Here is a 14,210-nt window from a genome sequence, read left to right as displayed (position 1 = left end):
TCAAACATCCTGTTCAGCTGCTACTACATGGATACAACCACTGCACCTGACACAGATTAGAAGAAAACCCAGTGTTTTTCTTTCCAGTTTGCCAATGACCTAATTCAGAGCTAAGTACCTGAAATATTTTTCAAACCTCACTCTGAAGGAGATGAGCACAGCTGTCATTTAAGTTATGCAATCCTTGTTATATTTGATAGTCATAATTTTTTTCTTTTTTAAAATTAAAACACTTGCTAATTTCTCTGCTGAACATAATAAGTGCTACTAAATACTCAGCAAGTTTGCCTGCTGACAAGTGATCACTCTGCCTGCTCTGTCTGGTGCTTGCAGAGAGATCACTGCTCTATTTTTTCTTCACATTTTTTGTTTTATATAATCACTTATTATTTGGCATTTTCCTTCTGGCCCCACCTCTGAATTTCTCTTGCTTTTAATCTCACCAATTCTTCCTTGATGTCTTGCTTGATACTAATAGGAAGCAAGGAAGATACTGCACTTACTGTCTCAGTGACCTCTAAGACAAATGCCCTTTATTTATGAATAAATTTTCCAGTAATTACTATTTAGCCAAACTATAATCTTTGTCAAACAAGACTTTGGGCTCAGATTTGTGATAATCACTAGTTTCAAACCAAGATGCTAAATTTAAAGGCCCCAATTCAGTATTCGAAGGGGATTTAATTTCAAATTTCACCTGATAATTAAGAAAATCAAACTTGAGGCAAAGAAAGTGACAAGAGCTGCTTATTTTTGCCTTTCTCAGGCAAAAACGTATGAGAAAAATGTTTATCATCTTCTCTCTCCAGAAATAAAATTATTTCAATTAATGTGGTAAGACATTATAAATCCTCTAAATCTAAATGTACTTAACATATACAGATATACCAGTCTGAATTCAGAAAAATACAAACATCAAATTTTGAGACAACCAGTATCAGCTCAGATTAACCTGAACCCAATAATGTGCACATCTCCATGCAGGTGAAGAGTTTTTCCACCTGTCACTCAAGAGGCAACACCGTTTAAGAAAGATCCACTTGACTAAGACCAGACTGGAGCAGTTTTAACTGCAACAGGAAATCTTCCTTAAGACTATTATAAAAAAAAAAAAAAAAAAAGCCACCTACTCTCCTCCTGTAGACGAGCCATGATCTGAACATCAGTGAGATCCTGCAGCTTGTACCCCATTGAGATGGAATCATCTTCCAGTTCTGAAGTGCTCAGTTCACTGTCTACTGATGACTGTGGACTCAAAGGGGAACTCCTAGAAATGTAACCTATGTAAGAAAAAATAAACTTTAGGTTGCAAATATGTCTGGCCATCTTTCCTTCATGATCATCTGTCCTTTATACTACAGTAGCTTAATATATTTTCTGTACAGCACATAAAAACTTTCAGAAGTGTAGTTCCATTCACTAACAATTAGCAGAGAGCTTTGATACTGATGAGTAGTAGTAAGTGTAGTAATAGATCATGAATTCCTCTGCTTGTTCCCAAAATAGCATTGAATAGCCCAGATAATGAATAATTTATGCAACACAGTTCTGATACAGCTGAAATCAGTTAGTGTAGTCTAACCACATCTGAATTAGAATCTCTCTTATGGGACTGTGATTCTTCCTGCTCCGTTCTGAAATGCAAGCGTGTATATGTGTCACCAACATCTGGTCAGTACTCGGATGCCATATCAGAGCTGTTGAGCTAAATTTTATTGTTTCTTCTTTTTTTTAAATTGTTTATAATTATCAGATAAATCAATGACAGTAACAATTAAGATTGAACATTATGCAACAGAGAAAGCACTGCCTCTTTCACAGAGCTACCTTTTGGAGAAAGCTCCAGATTCCACTTTTTCCCTGCATTACAGCAAAACATAAACTACTCTGCAATTAGTTGCATGATCTAGTTGTTGTTACACTTTAAAGAAAAACCCTTCAACTAAAACAGTAAATCACTTTCTAATATCCTCTGGACCACCAGAGACCCATAGCCTGCAGGGCAAGAACTGCTGTGACCTGGCTCACCAGCCGTGCTTATGTCACAGATGTGTTTGCATCCTCTAGCAATGTTGAGAGCAGCCACCTAAAATTCATCCTACATTCAGCTGTTCTCTAACAATATCTTCAAAAGAAAAGGACAAGCAGGGGATTACTTTGCTTTGGAAGGATTGTAAGGAGCAAATGTGTTTGCTTTTTCAAATATGCAAGTTACAGCAGTCCCTGAGGTTCTGTAGAGGTAGTAATAGCTGTGCTCTTTTGGAGCAGCAGTGGGAAGCTAGACAAGATACCTGAGGGTATCTCAAATAGCATGAGATGCTTTCATTTAGGAACTAGATTTCATCCCACTGAATAGGGAAGCTTACACATTTCACTCACATGCAGACACCTACATCAGGCATTCAGTCTGGAGCTTCATCTAACCCACAGTCCCATATCCCTTAAAACAAGGCTTTTTGCAGTGATTTTATGAGTTGTAAGGAAAATTGTACTCAGATCTGTGTGACACTGATGCTAACTTCCTTAGCCCATGCCTGCTCCCATCAGCAATAAAATGCTAATGCCTCTTCCCCAGGAGATTATTTTCTCCACTGCCACTGCTGCTTAAGAGAAGTCACAGATACAAACTGACTGCTGATACCTGTACTGAAGAAGGAAAAATGCAAATCCTTGCAATCTACAGACCATAGAAAGTTTGTATTTTTCCCAGAACTCTGCGTCCCCTGAAAATCAGTGGTAAACATAAAATAAATATCAGATAGTAGCAACAATACCAGTTTGAAAACAGCCATGATTCTGACAGTTATTTTTATTATAGAGAAAGTCTCCTTGCAATTTCATTAGACAGCTGCACATATGTTTCTGCAGACACAAGAAATGGGCACCATGGGGCAGAAAAAAGCAGCAAAGCTGGGGACTGTTTAAGCTGACACAGTCACAACTATACTATCAGGTAAATCGTTATTGATGTTTACTAGTATCACTTTCCTGTAATATGCTGCATAACAGAAGATAACCTGTAGTTAATTTAATTAGGAAGATAACTTGCAGTTAATTACCAAATTTTAGGTCATTAAAAAAAAAACTCCCTATGAAATGTGAGTTTATACACAATCATCTGTGAAAAGTGTACTGCTGTTAAATGCTAGCAAGATTAGATTAAATTAAGCAACTCTGTAAGCACCACAAATCAACAGAAAGATAAGCATTACCTGTCCGTTCAGGTGTTAGTATTGCTTTATTGGAGGTTTTAGAGAAGCTGGGACTATTAAAGCCATTGGTATACGGGGTGAGTCTTGCAACAGGACTATAGGGAAAAGCCAAGGAGACAGGTGTAGAGAAGAGGTTCCGCCATCGGCTAGCTGTTAGGGATGCGAGGGAGGAGGGGGAAAAAACCAAGATTTATAGTTATTAATAAAATAGTGCTGCTAGAGAAAAAAATAATTTCATCTTAATCTGTTCATTACACATTTTTTACTTATTACAAAAGGAAAACAATGGAAAATTCAGCAGCAAATCAGAGGAACAGCACAGCCTTCTACATGTGTAAGTGTGCTTCAAAAGCTTTTCTAGCAAATATGTCTTGTTTACTATTTTCTACGTATACACCTTTTTGGTATATATTCATCACATACATCACTTGGTGCCAAATAACAGAGAAAGTAAAAACTGCTACAGTCAGTAGAGAAACACAAATGAAATTTTTAATGCTCTTCAAGGAATTGTTCATGGCAATCAATCATCACACAATTGAATTAGCAGCTAAATTATCAGAGGAGTTTAGAGACACAGGAGTAAAAGACGCTTAACCACCAAGTGCTAAAAACAACTGTAATCCCATAGCAAGCTTTTAAGCTACCATATTTTCCCTTCTCTTTTTACAGTATCAAATTCCTGATTGCATAACCATGGTTTTTTTTGTTTTTCACTGTTTCTGCAGGACCAACCAAACAACAGAACAAGGCATCTCTTTTTCTACATATTGTTTACAAAAAGCCTGCAAGGCATCTGGTCTTCTGAGCACTATCACAAAACACTCAGAGTAGGCAAAAAGAAAGCTAAAGGCTTATTTAATTTACATTTTCTTAGCTCATCCAGTAAAAATATTAATACAACTGTCCTGTGTTTTGCCTATTTTTAACACACCTTCAAAAGGTAAAACAAAAAACATCCACATGCTCTTCAGAAAATAAATACTAATGATAAAATTGTTTTAAGTAGAAGGCAAAGGAAAATTTTAAAAGTATAAATTTCAGAGAACCCATTAAGATACAAGTAAATATGAAAAACATATGATAGTATTACCCTCTTTTTTTTCCTTGATAGAATCTATTTTGCCCTCAGAAATGTTATGTACAGCCACACAAGAGAGGGAGCTAGGAACATACCTATACCTAACTTTGGAATCAAGGGCATAATCTCAATGCTTAGCAGCTGTACTTTGTAGTGTCACATGCCACAAACTGGTTTTCAAAACAGAAGGGCCCAAAAGCCCTCAAAATCTGTTCTCCACCACATGGCTACTTTAACAGCAGAAATCTGCTGTGTTATTTGGACCTGTTCATCTGGTCGCCTTAAACACTTATAGATATTACAAAAATACTCAGGCTCTGTATTTTCAAACCTGACAGCAAAAAGATTTAGCAGGACATACAAACTTTATTCCTCCTTCTTGCTAACATCAACACCAAGTGGTCATGGGGACAGCAGGGATATCTCATTGATGGGCTGACAATCACATCCTTGCAACCTTTTGGAGTAATCAGTCTGTCATCAGTCTAAGAGGTGCTATCTTTCTCCGTTTGCTTGGACCCACTTAAATGTACTCCTGGGTCTGTAAGGAGTAAATAGCCTTTTCTACTCTTCCCACAAGTGCTACTAAGGTTGGAGTAAAGGCAACTGCCTGGCTCTAGTGGTGGCACAAAGCAGTCTGCTGGGAACACGGATTACCTGCAAGGCTCAGGCTTTGTGGAAGGTTACTGAAGTACACATAAGAAACATACAAAAATTAAAATTGCATTCTTTAGTGTCTCCTCATCAAAGAATTATTGTAATTCCCTCCTTTTTGACAATTCTAGTTCCTTCAAGCCTAAAGAAACCTAAAGGTCTGAGATCTTACCTCAAGGCAGCATCAGTATCACTTTTAGGAAACTGCTCAATGCCCAGCCACACAGCTCAGAATTCCCAGTTGGGCCATTTGTCCTTAACATTCACTAATGTGATCAGTTCAAAAATAAGGCACACAGGTGTTTCAGGACAAAAAGGAGAGCGAACACAGATGGACACAACTCTATAAACTAGCAATTAACACAAATCCCTGGGGATGAGATTAGGAACAGGAAAACCCATGTGATGAATAAGTGGCTTAAAGACTTGTGCCATCGGAATTTTGGGGTCTTTTATCATGGGGCAGTTTATAAGGAACCAGGCGTGCTGGAGACAGATGGGATTTACCTATCAAGCAAGGGCAAAAGGTTTCTAGCCCACAAGTTGCCAGGGATGATTGAGGGGCTTTAAACTAGATTTGAAGGTGAAAGGGGATAAGACCAGGCTTCACAGAGATGAGCCTAGGAGTGGCAAGCCAGAGTTAGGGGCAAAATCAGCAGCCCAGCTGAAGTGCATCTACCCTAAGGCACACAACATGGGTAACAAAAAAGGGGAGCTGGAAGCCATCGTGCAGCAGGAAAACTGTGATGTAGCTGCCATCACGGAAATGTGGTGGGATGACGTGCATGACTGGAATGCTGCAATGGATGGCTCCAAGCTCTTCAAAAGAGACAGGCAAGGTAGGAGAGGTGGTAGGGTGGCTCTGTATGTTAGGGAGTCTTTTGACTGTACAGAGCTCGAGGAGAGTGATAATAAGGTTGAGTGTCTATGGGTAAGAATCAGAGGGAAGGCCAACAAGGCTGACATCCTGGTGGGAGTCTGTTATAGACCACACAACCAGAGTGAAGAGGTGGATGAACAGTTCTATCAGCAGCTGGCTGATGTTTCACCATTGCCAGCTTTTGTTCTTGTGGGAGAATGTAACCTGCTGGATGACAGCTAGAAACTCAACATAGTGGGGAGGAGGCAATTCTAAGAGTGGCCCAGCGGAGAAGGACCTGAGGGTGCTGGTCAACAGCCAGCTGAACATGAGCCAGCAGTGTGACCAGGTGGCCAAGGCGGCCAATGGTATCCTGGCTTGTATCAGGAATAATGTGGTCAGCTGGACTAGGGAAGTGATTCTTACCCTGTATTTGGCACTGGGAGGCCACACCTAAGTACTGTGTCCAGTTCTGGGCTTCTCAATTCAGGAAGGAGGTTGACTTGCTGGAGTGGGTCCAGAGAAGGGCAGAAAAGCTGGTGAAGGGTCTGGAGTGCAAGTCCTGTGAGGAGTTGGGGTTGTTTAGCCTGGAGAAGAGCAGGCTCAGGGGTGACCTTATTTCTCTGCAAGTACCTGAAAGGAGGCTGTAGCAAGGTAGGGATCAGCCTCTTCTTCCAGGCAGTTAGCAAAAGGAAAAGAAGACATACATAGTCTTAAGCTGAGCCAGGGGAGGTTTAGGTTGGATATTAGGAAGAAATTATTCAAAGAAAGGGTCATTAGATATTGGAATTGGCTGCCCAGGAAAGTGGTGGAGGTACCATCCCTGGAGGTGTTTAAGGAAAGACTGGGCGTGGCACTGAGTGCCATGGTCTAGTTGACATGGTAGTGTTTGGTCACAGTTTGGACTCAAAGATCTCGGAGGTATTTTCCAACCTAATTGATTCCATAACTGACAAGGAATTAATAACAGCAAATTGATTTGAAGCATTCAATAGAGTAGATCTCAATATCACATCCACAGCTAATGTCTGTCATTTCCACTAGAAATCATCAGGAAGAGCAAGAGATGGCACTTCCTTGTGATTTTATTTTTCTGCCTAACACAAGCTACTGTTTTGTAGCAGCCTGATGAGCTGCCAGGCCAATTAGCTGCCAGCATGTTCTCACCCCCAGATGTGGTCAAGCATAGAGCACAAATAAACATCATTCATTACCCTCTACAATAATTGCTGTGAGCTGGCCCACTGAGCACAAAGCAACAGTTATCACGACTGTGAAAGCAAGAACCCACACGAAGAGTATAATTAGTATTTATGGCAAACCGAATTTCAAACTCCTCTTTCAAATAGCATGTGTTCTCAGGGAAACACGGATAGAAGACACCAAGAAACTCTATCTACACGGATCTCCATTTATACTAAATCTCTAGAGATACCAGTGTAAAATATTCACACTTCTACAAACTTCTGTCACCGTACCTCAAATAAAACTTCAAAGTGTTTAAGCATCAGCAAAGGATTTTTAGGTATATGATTAAATCCATTGTTTAGGATCAAATATAGAAAACTGTCCTCATTAGCTTTCAAATGGAAATATCAAAGCACATAGAGTAATTTACGGTACTAATAAAGACAGAAAAATTAGATCTACTGAAGTTTTACGCTAATGCCAAAACAAAGCAAGCTATGCAGGAAGCAAGTGCTAAAGACATGTAGGCAAACACATTAATTAATATAAAAATTGTGAAATCCCACAACTGTGCAATGGATAGTCATTTGAGGATGACTGAATCAGAGACTGTCCTGGTTAGCACAATAAAACACCACTATAGTTTGCACGGATGAGACAGTGGTGTTAAGACCTTTATTTTAAGCTTAAAAGCCCAGCTGTTAAGTGTTGGATTTTACAGTATTTGTAGCTTCTTCTTAAAGCCCCAAGTCCGGTTGCCCGCTGATGAAATAAGAAACTCAGGTACCCTTTAAAGACAAAGGAATCTTCTAACCTTTGCAGCTTCCTTATACGGAAGATGCACTGAAGGAAGAAAGACATTCAGCCACAGAAAGGAAAACAGGGGCATCTAAAACAACCATCAAGAGAAAGAAGCCAAAAAATCCATTTAATTTACTGACAGCAAAGATGTAAACACATTAAAAAATTGACTTCTTGAAGCATAAAAGTGTTGGAACTAATATTCTGTAATACAATAACCATAAATTGTCCCAGTCATCTAAGTCTACAGTTAGATTAGAAGTGCCCACTTTTCTGGGTATGATTTCCCTGGTTTTGAAAAATTCTTAGTAACTAAACTGCTGCTAATGTACTGTGCTACAAAATATCTACTGTAATATTTTAAAAAGGGACCTTTCAAACTGACCACATAAAGAATCAAACAAAACCTTTCCTTTAAAAAGTAAAAGCAACAAGTGAGCCTGCTTATACCTTTAAAATATTTACTAACAGAACTGAAAGTTTAAAAATTAAGACCTTATTTTTACAACTTCCCCAGAGACATCAAAATGGTAAAACAAATGAAAACAGTAACTCCTATTGAAAAATACGACCAACTAATAAAACACAAATATTCACTACCCTGGCTCCTGTGAATAATCAGTATTTAATAAGAACTGATGGAAAATTTCACATGAAAGCCTGAACAAGTAAACATCTACAGAATTGCATGGTTCAAAAGGAACAAGGCACCCTCAAAACCTCAACATGCTGTACTATACCTAAAGCAATTCCTTTTCTAAAACCAATTCCTCATTTAAGCTACATAAGGTACAAAATTCCTAAACATATATAGAAGTGTGGCTTTGAGAGCAAAGATGAAATTTGCCATTTAAATTAACAGGAATGTTCATAAGTGTACCCAGTATAAAAACTGGTATAGGTTCTCATTATATTGCTTTAATTTTTGGGGTCACATTGATGTAAACAGAGGCAGATCAAACACAGGTCCTCTACTTGATGAATCAGATATACCTAGGACATTAGATGTGATATACATAGGACATATGGGTAACCAAGCATTGGAACAGGTTGCACTGAGAGGTTGTAGTCTCTCTCACTGGAGATATTCAAAAGTCATATGGACAAAATCCTGTTCAATGTGGTCTAGGATGACCCCGCTTGAGCAGGGAGGTTGGACCAGAAGACCCACTGTGGTCACTTCCAACCTTACCCATTCTGTGATTCTGTGATCATATTAGCTAGGGAATCAGGGTTTCCAACAAACCAAATAAAGTACATGCACATTTTGCACATCTTCCATTTTCATAACTCCATTATGAAACTCAGTGAAATCTGTTTGTCAGAACTGGAACTTACTTTCACTCTAAGCAACACAAATAAACAGTACTTCTTTGCTATAAAGACAGAAAACAAAGTCATAAATACCCCTGTTGTATTACTGACTAAACATACTAAATTATACGAAGCATTATCTAACTTGTTTATCTACTCAATTAGCTTAAGTTTTATATAGGCCTCCAGGCCAAAGTCAAAAATACTTCTTAAGCTCGAGCTAGAAACAAATTAAATTGCATATATGCAGACATTTGAACATGGGTACTAATTACATAGCCTGCACAAAACCCTCTTTCAAGCCAGCACTGGAGGAATTTACAATCCTATCAATCCACACAGCACTTTCCTCTTGACACACTTTCTTCAGAGCAGAAAGACCAAACCACTTCTCCAGTGCATTCTCCATATGTACTGTTGCACAGCAGCCACGCTTAAAAAAAGATATCTCTCACAAGAGTAAAACACAGAGACCTGCATGGGAAACAAGCATTTCGCTAATCACTGGAGAAAATCGGAGTGCTAGAAGGGAATTCAAACCCCTCTCTTTACCATAGATGATAATGTCTAAACCACCTAAGAGACATCACTTCAGTGAGGCTTATCTAATACCCCCCTCCCAAAGACAGGTATTCAACCTTCACTTTTGGTCCCTGTAAAGCAGCAATTCAGAGTCTGAAAAGTACTCCCGCAGTCAGATGTCTAACACACTTGACTGATAGAGGAAGACATGGAAAGAGTCCCCACTACTCACTGAATAGTGCTCCTATTGGGACACTTGCCCAGAAGCGGGAAACACGGGCTCCCACTACTCAGCAGTCTGAAGAGATTTACATGGGCCGCTGGAAAACCCTGGGCTCCTGTTAGAACTTGAAGTAGTCTGAGGTAGAAGAGAGGTGCTAGATACTCAAGAGCAACCAACACTGCACTGCCCCTATCCAGGAACAGATCTTCAGGGAGCTAAGTTTTCAAAGAAGTAGAATCTAAATTTCAAGTACCTCAGTAGCTCCCAAACACATGGACCTTAGAAGTAAGTATAATCCTTAGCTCTGCTTCACGGGGTGAGGCATTCGGCTCCTGTGCTCAGAAGAGGACTGCAACACCTTCCAGGGTTTAGGTGAACACGGTGTTTCAAAGCTTTCCTTTGCAATTACAAGTCCTAAATATTTGCTTGATATTAAGCTGCAACAATTCATATACCTCAGGAGCTGCCTCAGCAAAAATAAAATAGACCTCTTTTAAAGGTACAATCAGAAAGCCTATCTAAACTGCAGCAGTTTCTAGAATTTTCAGCTAGCACAGCAAAGTAATGCAATAAGCAATGGTGTTTGGCATACTGCAATTGGTGTGAGCAGGGAAATATTCAAGGTAAATGTACAACTACTGTACTTCACTGTAACAGTGAAAGACTGACCTGAAAATTGTCTTTGGTCACATTGCATGCCAGAAAAACAACCACTCTGCTGTCCAGCTGCAGCATGCTGAAAAGCATTCTCTGACCCAACTTTGTCACAAAAGTGATTTTATGACATCAAAGAACTCAAAAAGTCTAGAAAGGCAATGGAATTGAGAGGTCTGAGCTACTTCCTACAAAACACAAAAAAAGGATACTGCAGCTTAGCTATGTGATTTGGAGACTTGGGCTGTGGGTTTGGGCTGTTTTTCGTTTGTTTCACTGGTGTTTTTATAATTTGCCTCTTTAAGGCACACTCTTTACCATACAGCTACACAAACAGACAAGCACAGAGGCTTTGTGAAACATATAACTGCCCCAGCATTCATTTTCTTCCTGTGTGCACAACTCTCTTTGCATGCACAGGTCCAAAATCAAATTTTCTGAGCAGAAGTAACAGCCAAACTTGGCTTCCCAGCTTCTCTTTTTTTGAGAAATTGGCCAAATATTATGCTGGAGTATTATGCCTTAGGCACAACCTAGGGCCTCCAGGCCTCCTTCTCTCCCCAGCTCCCAGTTTTTATATAAACTGTCAGTCTGATGCATTTTCATTCTATTTGGTGAATTCTTAACCAGAACCCATGAACATACAAGCTCTCACATTTCAGCTTGTTTAAAGTAAAATAGACCTTTCTGAGCAGGAGACTCATTCTCATGTATTACTACATAAGGTAACCTGAAACAAAAAATGCAGCCCCAGATTCTTCTACCAAATTATTAGCATCAAATAAGGAATTAGGAACCTTTCAAAACAAGGAATTCCTACCAAATAGCACCATGAATACAAAAACTAAAATGGAAAAACTACACAAACCCACAAAAGAAGAATCCATCAAAGGTTAAAAAAATCACATCTAATTCAGAGGTCACATCTGGTTCAGGCAGTGTCTGAACTGGATATACAGCTGGAATGGTGTCGGGGCAATCATGTATGCTATTTCCTCACATTCTCTCTATCTATTTATGGTGCTTTAAGACACTGGATCCTGTGTCCCAGACACAATGAACATGCTCTTATGTACAGACATTGATGGCTGACCTAGTCACCTCAAGATACCATATACTCCAAGAGAAAGGACAGGGTGCAATTCATCTCACCTCCACCTGCAAAGGACACGAGCTGTGCCCCTTTGTCTGCTCTGCCTACAAAGGCAGCCCAGTGTGACTGGCTCCAATACAGATCTCTGCATACATTGAAATGAAACTCACTCTGACAGTATTCATTGCAGAGAACAATAAACAGAGCTTAAAAACAAAGACTGCATTCAGTTTTCACTTTTTCTAAGCAATTGAAAAAGACAACTCTTGCAGCACTAGAGCACTGCAATGCTTGCATCCATCCTACTCAAACAGCTTGCAGATATTCAACTAAAGTTATTGAACATATTTCTCAGCAGCAATTCCAATTGAAAGGGGACATTTATGTTAATTAATTCGTTTTATAAAAGGAAGAGTTTTTCAATCCCCTTTAGCAGTATGACAAAACCCAGTTCCATCAGGGCATTTAAGGGAAAGGTGGAAAAGCGGAGAACAGCAGCAGGAAGGTGGGGCTGCTGAAGTCAACACTGCCTCCAAAAAACACATCAGAGAACAGCCTCCAAGATGTGCATAAAGGCAGGTGAGATAAACCCAGCGTCTGGCACCATTAATTTACTTGCACATACAGTGCAGAGTAAAACAACAGCACTTTCATTGTATTTTAAGAATTAGCAACAAAAAAGGGAACAAAAGGAACAAAATGGTAATCACCTTATAATGTCACTCAAAGGGTAAAGATCTACCACCATGATGTGCAGACAATGCACCTAAGGTCACAAAAACATCTTCCTCCAACTCTTGCAGTGCCAAGATAGACCTCCTGCTGGAGGTCTCTGGATAGACCTCCTCCTGGATAGACTTCCTGCCTCCGCTGGTTCTGGCTGTAAATTATCAGATCTCTGATTAGGTTCACCCAGCATGTACTGACTGAAATGGGAAAGAAAGTCATCATCCAATAATCTCAACTAGTAGATCTGAAGAGGTAGCAATTCCTGTAGGCACAAATGAAGTTAGAACAGGACATATCTCCTTGCCAAAGAGAAAACTAGTTACATTCCTATGTAAAGGGATAAGAGGAAGACCCAACTACAGCAAATTGAGGATCATCTTATTCCAAAGGTAGTTGATTCACAAGAGACTTTTAGGGTTCTTTTTATACCATACAGCAGAGTATCCAAGAGCCCTGACGAGGCTACTCTATCTCCCCAGAAAAAAACAGGGCTGTGGCAAGAAACCAATGTCTCTTCCAAAATCAGCATACCTTCAAAAGCAGCTAGCTGCACCCAGTCTGATGGGTACAACTAACCCGGTCTCAAATAGTTCAAATAACCTTGCCAAAAGCTCTACATCGTGCTAATGTATGAGTAGTGGAACAGGTGTCTTCATGAAGACATTGCTTTTGCGCTCCATGGCATGGCAAAGAGTTAAGATTTAAGCAGAGCTGTGTCAGAAGTCATGACACATACACCACTCTAACACTGTTTGACCATCTTGTTCATTGTGATCACATTCTACTCACTGCCTGTTAATCCAAAGAGAATTATTTTTGCCGGCACAATTTCTGAAAGACTTTATCTTTTCCTTAATAAAACACAGGTCTATAACTGATTACACACACTTGCACCTTACCACTATGAAAGAGACATTCTTATTCTCTCATGTCATCATAAGAAAAATCCAAACTCTTATGGTCATTGCATAAACATTGTGAAATTCATCCCAACCTTTTTTTCCTTCTTGAATTAGTTACCTTTGATAACTGCTTTGCCTGTACTTCAGTGATAGCATGATATAGCAAAATCTCCCAGATTACTGTGGGAAGCATATATAGCAATCACTCAGCACTGGTTTAATTGTTCTGTTGGCCACAATACTCCACAAATAGTTAAACCAGCTACACTTTTAACAGAAAAATCTTTTTTCTGTCTTAAGGTGCTGGCTCTTGGGTTTGTAGCATCCCCCACATCTGAGAAACAGTGTGTCTGGGTTTCAAGACATCTCTTCACTGACTACTTGCTTGCTGAGCACTGGCAACCTTTATCTGCCATATAGTTCATACCTTTTAAATTCAATGAACATTTGCTTTGCAGACCGGTATGACATTAGCTCTGAAACAGTCAAGAGAATGTCTGCAGGTAAGCAGCAGTGAGGAAGATGGAGCTGCAGGCATCACCTCCTGCCATAATTCAAAACGTGCAGCATACTCAGCAGAGATGCTTGCCCAGGATGCAGCTCTCACACAGCAGAACATTGGTTTGATAGCCACTGTGCAGATTTATTAATACCACAGTTCTGTGGATCATGGCATTATCCAAAAATAGGAGGACATAAATCTGTTTGACTCAAAACTGCCATACTGTCACAGAATATGTCTCACAGAGAGGTGTCTTTAACTGTAACAGGATCAATGACATGCTCGTGGAGTAGGACGGAGATACAGTCTTGGAACCTCACCTGAAATCAGGTAGTTTGTAGGGTTTGCCACTAATTTTCAGGTCGGGTATAAAGAAACAAAGGAAGTTTAAAGTCAGGCATGTAATCTGACCCAGATAAAAAAAGAAAAAAAAGCTAATTAAACAGCCTTAACCAGGAGAAAATGCAGAAATTCCT

The 14,210-nt window shown here is 39.6% G+C and overlaps 1 protein-coding gene across 5 annotated transcripts in view; it reads right to left on the bottom strand.

The window, feature by feature from the left end:
• Positions 1–14,210, bottom strand: part of SLAIN1 (SLAIN motif family member 1) — a 92,398-nt gene that overhangs the window by 59,704 nt on the left and 18,484 nt on the right. For 4 of the 5 annotated variants that reach the window (XM_017829969.1, XM_017829967.1, XM_017829968.1 and 1 more), the window contains exons 3-4: positions 3,213–3,362; positions 1,131–1,280 (exon numbers count right to left, since the gene is read on the bottom strand). In XM_017829969.1, coding sequence (XP_017685458.1) covers positions 1,131–1,280; positions 3,213–3,362 — 300 coding nt within the window. The remainder of the gene's footprint in view (positions 1–1,130; positions 1,281–3,212; positions 3,363–14,210) is intronic. The other variant, XM_017829965.1, reaches the window with a different exon arrangement.

This window comes from Lepidothrix coronata, unplaced genomic scaffold, assembly GCF_001604755.1.
Source record: "Lepidothrix coronata isolate B3197 unplaced genomic scaffold, Lepidothrix_coronata-1.0 Scaffold172, whole genome shotgun sequence".
Classification (NCBI taxonomy): domain Eukaryota; kingdom Metazoa; phylum Chordata; class Aves; order Passeriformes; family Pipridae; genus Lepidothrix; species Lepidothrix coronata.
The sequence above is the reverse complement of the archived record's forward strand: the minus strand, read 5'-3'. Positions and strand labels throughout refer to the sequence as shown.